The following is a 6,000-nucleotide window of genomic DNA, read 5'->3' on the forward strand; positions in this document are numbered from 1 at the left end:
CCTAGAGCAGTCATATCAGTAATGTATAAAAGCTCATTCAGTCTTTTGGCAAATATTTAACTCAGATGCTTTGCTCTTTGGAGACAAGGATGGCAAAGCTTCATTTCCTATACTATGAACATATTAGGAGGAGCTACTCTTAGAAAGGGACATCATACTTGGCATGTCCCTGAATGAGATGGATCGCCTCAGTGACTGGAGCAATGGGGGTAGGTATGTCAGACAGTGAACTTGGCTCAAGATAGAATGGGGTTCAAAGCTGTACATAGGGTCGCTGTGAGTTGCAAGCAACTCAGTGGCGCATAACAAACAACCCTGTTAAAATTATTTTGATTTCATTCATGGCTTAGAAAATGAACGTGGTTTGTTTTTTTTTCTCCCAATCATGAAAAATACTAGATCTCTCCATTCCTTTCAAATCACTTTCCAGTCTCTCCCATGATGGTTTGGCTTTCAACTTTCAGATTGCCTTCCCGTGTATATACTTCAACTTTCTTGAGACCCCTGCCATAGATTCTCCCGTTTCACCAACTGTGGAGCTGACACTGATAAAGACTACCAAGTACTTCAATATTATGGTGTTAGTAGGTGCTAGTCCTATGAACACTGGATCTCTTGCCCTAATCTATGCCATCCTCACCATCTCATATACTTGAGCACATTGTTAATCACTGTCAATCCATATTGAGGGTCATCTCTTTCAGTGATTCTCCACATTTCCAAAACATGATTGTCTTTTCCCAAGGACTGGCCCTAGGAACAGCTTATCTAAACTGTGTGAGATGAAGTTTCACCATCCTTGCTTCTAAGGAACACCCTGGTTGCACTTTTTCCAAGATACATGTTTATTCTTTTAGCAGTCCATGGGGTATTCAGTACTGTTCTCCAATACTACAAGTCAAAGCATGTTGCTCTTAGGTGCCAATGAGTATGACTCAAACTCTGAACAACAGATCTGAACCATGTCCTAGCCTACGTTCTTATGAGTAGAGTGAGCTCGCTGACCTTCCACCCTTCCAACCATCATGTCCTTCTCCAAGGACTGGTCCCTCTTTGCAACACGCCCAAAGCATGTAAGATGGAGCTTTAGAATCCTTGCCTCCAAGGAGCAGCCTGGTTTCACCCTCTCCAGGTCGAACCTGTTTGTTGTCCTGTTTGTCCATGGTATATCAGTACTCTTCTCCAGCACCACAACTCAAAGGCATCAATTCTTCTATCATCCCTAATCACTGTCCAGCTTTCTGATGCATAGCAAGAAACCGCGCAGACTGTGGCCTGGATCATGCGCACCTTAGCCTCAAGACTGATTTTATGGCTCCTGATTGCTCTGGTGAGGTCCCTAAGAGCAGATTTTCCCAATGCAATTGGTCTTTTGATTTCCTGGCTCCTGGTACCCAGAGTGTACACTCTAAGAGAACCTCCCGGGTAGGTACTCCGGAACTGCCGCTCTAGGTGTTCGGCGGGTCCGGGAGAACTGGGGCGGAGCTTTTCCAGGGCCACTTACCGGAAGTGACACAGATCTCGCGAGGACAAAGACGCGGGAGTCTCGGCGGCCCGGAACCGGCCTTGGCAGTGCGGCGGTGCCTGAGGCCGCTTCCCCTCCCGCCCCATGGAGGGGCCCCCGGGCCTGCGGCCGGGCGCGGGCGGGCCCTGGGAGATGCGGGAGCGGCTGGGCACCGGCGGCTTCGGGAATGTCTGCTTGTACCAGCATCGGGTGAGCGGGGCGCGCCCGGCAGAGGGGATGGCTGTTTGTCAGAGCGGCTGTGGATCATGGGCGACTGTCAGCATAAGAGTTGTCAGTTTTGGGGCGTGTGTGTGTGTGTGTGTGTGTGTGTGTATGTCTCAGAGAGATTGTGCTTGTGAGCTTGGGTGACGGGGCTCCGAGGTTATTTCCGTAGGACTGTGTTATGGTGCTGGGCTAGTGTGCGCGGGATGGAGCGATTAGGGGGAAGCTTTTGGTAGGAGTGGCAAGATTGACAAGATGTTTGATGTGTGACAGTGCCGTTATAAGTCTCTGGATGTTGTGCCGGGGCTGTGTGAGACATAGGAACGTCAGCATGTGTATACGTGAGCAAGCATAGGTGAGGATATGGAGCTAAAAGGGGAGCTGCCTGTTAGAGTGTATATACTTGTGTTTACACCTTGTGGGAGGCCATGTGATAGATACGCTTAGGTCTAAAGGCATGGAATAGACCACGAGCAGACACGAATATTAATAATATTATGCATCAGCCAGAACTCGACTCATGGAGCGTAGATGCTGGTGGTAGCGTCTTGGAGTTTTATTTGGCAGTTTCCAGGGAAATTGAACGTGACCATTCCCCATGATCTACTGAGTATACATTTGGACGCGTTGCATGCATAAGTTGTTGTTGTTAGGTGACACAAGTCAGTGTCAATTCATAGCAGCCCTTTGAACACCAGATCTGAGCCTCGCCTACCCTGCGCCATCCTCATCATCTCTTATGTACCAGCCCATTGCTGCATTCGCTGTGCCAATTCATTTTGCTCTCATCTTGTTGGTCTTCCTCTCTTTCTCTGGCATGCTGTATTTTTCCAAGAACTCTTTCTAGGGTATAGGGTAGCAATTCTGAAAGTTTTTTGTGTTTTGTTGTGGTTTTTTTTTTTTTAAAAAAAAACCAACAACTAACCCTTTTAAATACTTGGGGGGGTGGAAGATGTTATTGTTTTTAAGGTCAAATTGGAACCAACTCATAGCTGACCCTCGGATGAGTTTCAAATCGGAGGAGATTACTCATCTTTTACCCCCAGAGCACTTGATGGATTCAAACTGCATGTCTTTGGCTGGCAGTACAGTTTCTTAGCACTGTACCACCAGACCTAAAAAAAAAAAAACAACCAACAAAAAACCCCTGTAGTATGACCAAATACATTAAGTAAATGCTGCACATAATTATTACTTAATTTTGAGATCACAACCAACGTTGCCGTATTAAAAGCTTTGATAAGTCCTGTAAGTAAAGAACTTAATCTTTTCCAAATTTATTATTACCCTTTTGTAATTGTTGTTGTTTTTCATTGCTGTCAAGTCCAGCACAGCTCACAGCGCCCCTATGAACAAAAGACCTGAAGCCTTTCTATAACTAGCATTGTTTCTCAAAGTCGTAGAGTTTCCAGAGGCATGTTGTTTAAGAAGTACATGCCATTCAGGACCTTTTATTTCCGCCCCTCTCCCAATTATGATTGGAGTGAAAGTTTATGAAGTAGATTGGTTTTCCATCCAGCCATTTATATATATTTTGTTTTGTGACATCAGTTATAATACCTATGGTGTACTATTGTGTAACCACCTTCTTCTTCCTCCCTTGTTTCCCCTCAGTAATTCTTCTGTCACTTTATGCCTATGACCTATGACTCTTATTTCCATTAATCCTCCTATTCTTTCCTGCCTTGTAAACTCAGTCCCTGGGCAGGCATTGCCCTTTTGATCTTATTCTAAGGAATGAGGGCTTCCCTGCTGTCACTGTTTACCTTGCAGATCTGTCTGTTGTTTTTAGTTAGACTGGGCCATGAGAATGAGTTTTGTATATGGGGCTCCACTAATAAATACATTAGACCAGTAAGCCTCGCCCTTTTTATGTTTTTAAATTTTGTTCCCCATTTTTGGCCTCCTCTCTCTGTGACCTTACACTGTGGTCCCTTTTAGAGTGGTTAGCAGAGGTCACTGGGTACCGGGTAGTTCCACAGTGGTGGAGGTTGAGGTTCATATGGTCCCTTAATCCTCTGGGCTAACTTTCCCCTGCCTCTTTTAATTTCTTCTTTGCTTTCAAGAGGGAGAGACTCACAGCTGCACTGTCAGTAACCACTTGACAGCTTTGAAAATCCCAATTATTAGTCACCAACAAAGGATGTAAAACTTGCCTTTTGTGAACTGTGTTATGGCAGTTGACCTTGATATCCCCCAAGTCTATGGTCTCAAAGCCCTCAGACTATGCCTTCAGGGTGTTGGGTTATGATTAAAAAGCTTTCGCCTTGTCCTGTTTGCCTCTGCTATATACTTGCGTATATTTGCAGCATATACCAATCTGAATGTAGAATCTATTATCTGCCAAACCTATGTATGGTTATGGATATAGTCCTTTTTTGCCTGCCCATATCTAGTCCTGACTTTCCCCCTACATATCTACTTGTAGATTAATATTTATTACTGTAATAATGCAGGATCAAATATATAATAATGTTTACCTTTGTTGACATGTGTTTCTTGTGTGCCTTTCTTCCCTTTCTTTAATAATGTTAAACTCTTATTACATATTGCCTTTCCCTTCACTCCTAAGTCTCAATTTAATAAAAAATTTTAGTGTTGCTTCTTTTGCTAAGTATTTGTAAGTGTCTCACACAGTGCTCTTTGTGAAATGATAAAACAGGGAAGGTCTTCACAGAATAGTAGAAGGATTTTTGTGGGTGGGACCTTTTTTGAAACAGAGCTTCCTGACTCATTCTTGGGCTTTGAACTGGTTTAGCCTAGTTCAACCTTAGCTAGAGAAGTGACATCAAAACAGATCTGACTTTTTAAAACTTTGAGCAAGCTGATGGGATAACTGGAAAAGAAAAATGATGGATTCTAGCCCTGCCAGAAATTAATCTCTCTCTTAGGATATCTTTGTTGTGTAATAAACAAATCTCTTGCCCACTGAATAGGAAATAATATCACCTGGGTCAAAGGTGGTGGCTGAGCATATTGGAATATGTGTCATTCTCCACATTTTGCCAATAATCCAGTCTCCCACATTAATGTCCCTAACAGGACCTGTTAAATTTCCTCCAGGACTCTGACTTGTAATTCTTCCTGTTAATAGTTATCATTCTTTGTCACCCAAATTTTAAACATTTACATCTCTGGTTTTGCTTTGTAAGCCATGACTGAAGCAGTTTAAACCAGTTTTTAGCTTTTCCTGGAATTAATGTTTAACATTGTTCACCATATCATTAAATTGTCTCTAAAGTGGTGAAGATTTATGTGGGACATAGTTACAGTAGGCACCTGCTCATGTCTAAAGAAAGGTTGACCAGAGTGAGGATTGTGGTTAGGTTGTAATCTGAAACATGTATAGTTTCTCTCTGTATACATGTTAAACAACTCATAGTGATCTTACAGGTAGGACTGACCTGCGCTGGAATCTTTGTGGGAACAGATTTCCAGGTCTTTTCTGTGGTGAGTTTGAGCCTCCAGCCTTTTAGTTAACAGTCAAGCGCTTAACCCTTTCACCTTCTGTCTTTATGCTGTTGTTGCTGTGTATTCTTCAGTTTGAACTGACCCATAGTTGACCATCCAGCAGGTTTTCAGAGGCAGTAAGCTGTACAGGAGGAGACTGCCCATCCCTCTCCCATGGAACAGCTGGTGGGTTCAACCTTTGTGCCGCTGGAGTTCAGTGCTGCTTCTTAACGCTAGGCCACCAGGCCTCCTTGACAGTCTTATTTCTAACTTCTTTCTCTCTCCATTCTGATAGTCTCAGTTTCCGACTTTGTTTTGCTTCCCCTCTTAGAGTTTTGTTTTTAACATTTCTTGTCTCTTCTAGTTCCTGGAGACTGTCCTCTTTATTCATGCATAATCGACAGCATATCTCTGGTTTGTGTTAGAGTCTGTACATTTCAGCAGTCTTTTTGGACAATCCTTACCATGTCAGAAACATAGAGCAACCTGTTTGACTTTGAGCTTTTCTTGTTGGGCCATGCTATTAGCCTTACCAGTGGGTACTGAATACAATGGAGTCTGGCTAGTTTCTTTAATAAGCATTGGGATGGTTTTCATTTCTGTCAGAATCATTTAAATTACTAGCCATAGGCAGGAGGCTGGTAGGTTAATTCTATGGATGTGGAAGCTGCAGTACAATCATTGTTAAGATTTTCTTGTATCCTGCTACTTTGCTGAATTGGTCAACTACGTCTAATAGTTTTCTTGCTGAGTCTTTAGGGTTTTCTAAGTATACTATCATGTCATCAGCATAGAGGGATAATTTTACCTCCTCGTTGCCTATT

General features: G+C 43.1%; 1 protein-coding gene across 1 annotated transcript in view; it reads left to right on the top strand.

Moving 5' to 3' along the window:
• The first annotated feature begins 1,609 nt into the window (after positions 1-1,609).
• CHUK (conserved helix-loop-helix ubiquitous kinase) overlaps positions 1,610-6,000 on the top strand; it is a 43,055-nt gene continuing 38,664 nt past the window's right edge. Inside the window, exon 1 of the mRNA XM_006880033.1 lies at positions 1,610-1,714. Within this exon, the coding sequence (XP_006880095.1) occupies positions 1,610-1,714 (105 nt within the window). The remainder of the gene's footprint in view (positions 1,715-6,000) is intronic.

The sequence above is a fragment of the Elephantulus edwardii genome, unplaced genomic scaffold (assembly GCF_000299155.1).
Source record: "Elephantulus edwardii isolate Elephantulus edwardi_28Jun2011 unplaced genomic scaffold, EleEdw1.0 scaffold00006, whole genome shotgun sequence".
Taxonomy (NCBI): Eukaryota; Metazoa; Chordata; class Mammalia; order Macroscelidea; family Macroscelididae; genus Elephantulus; species Elephantulus edwardii.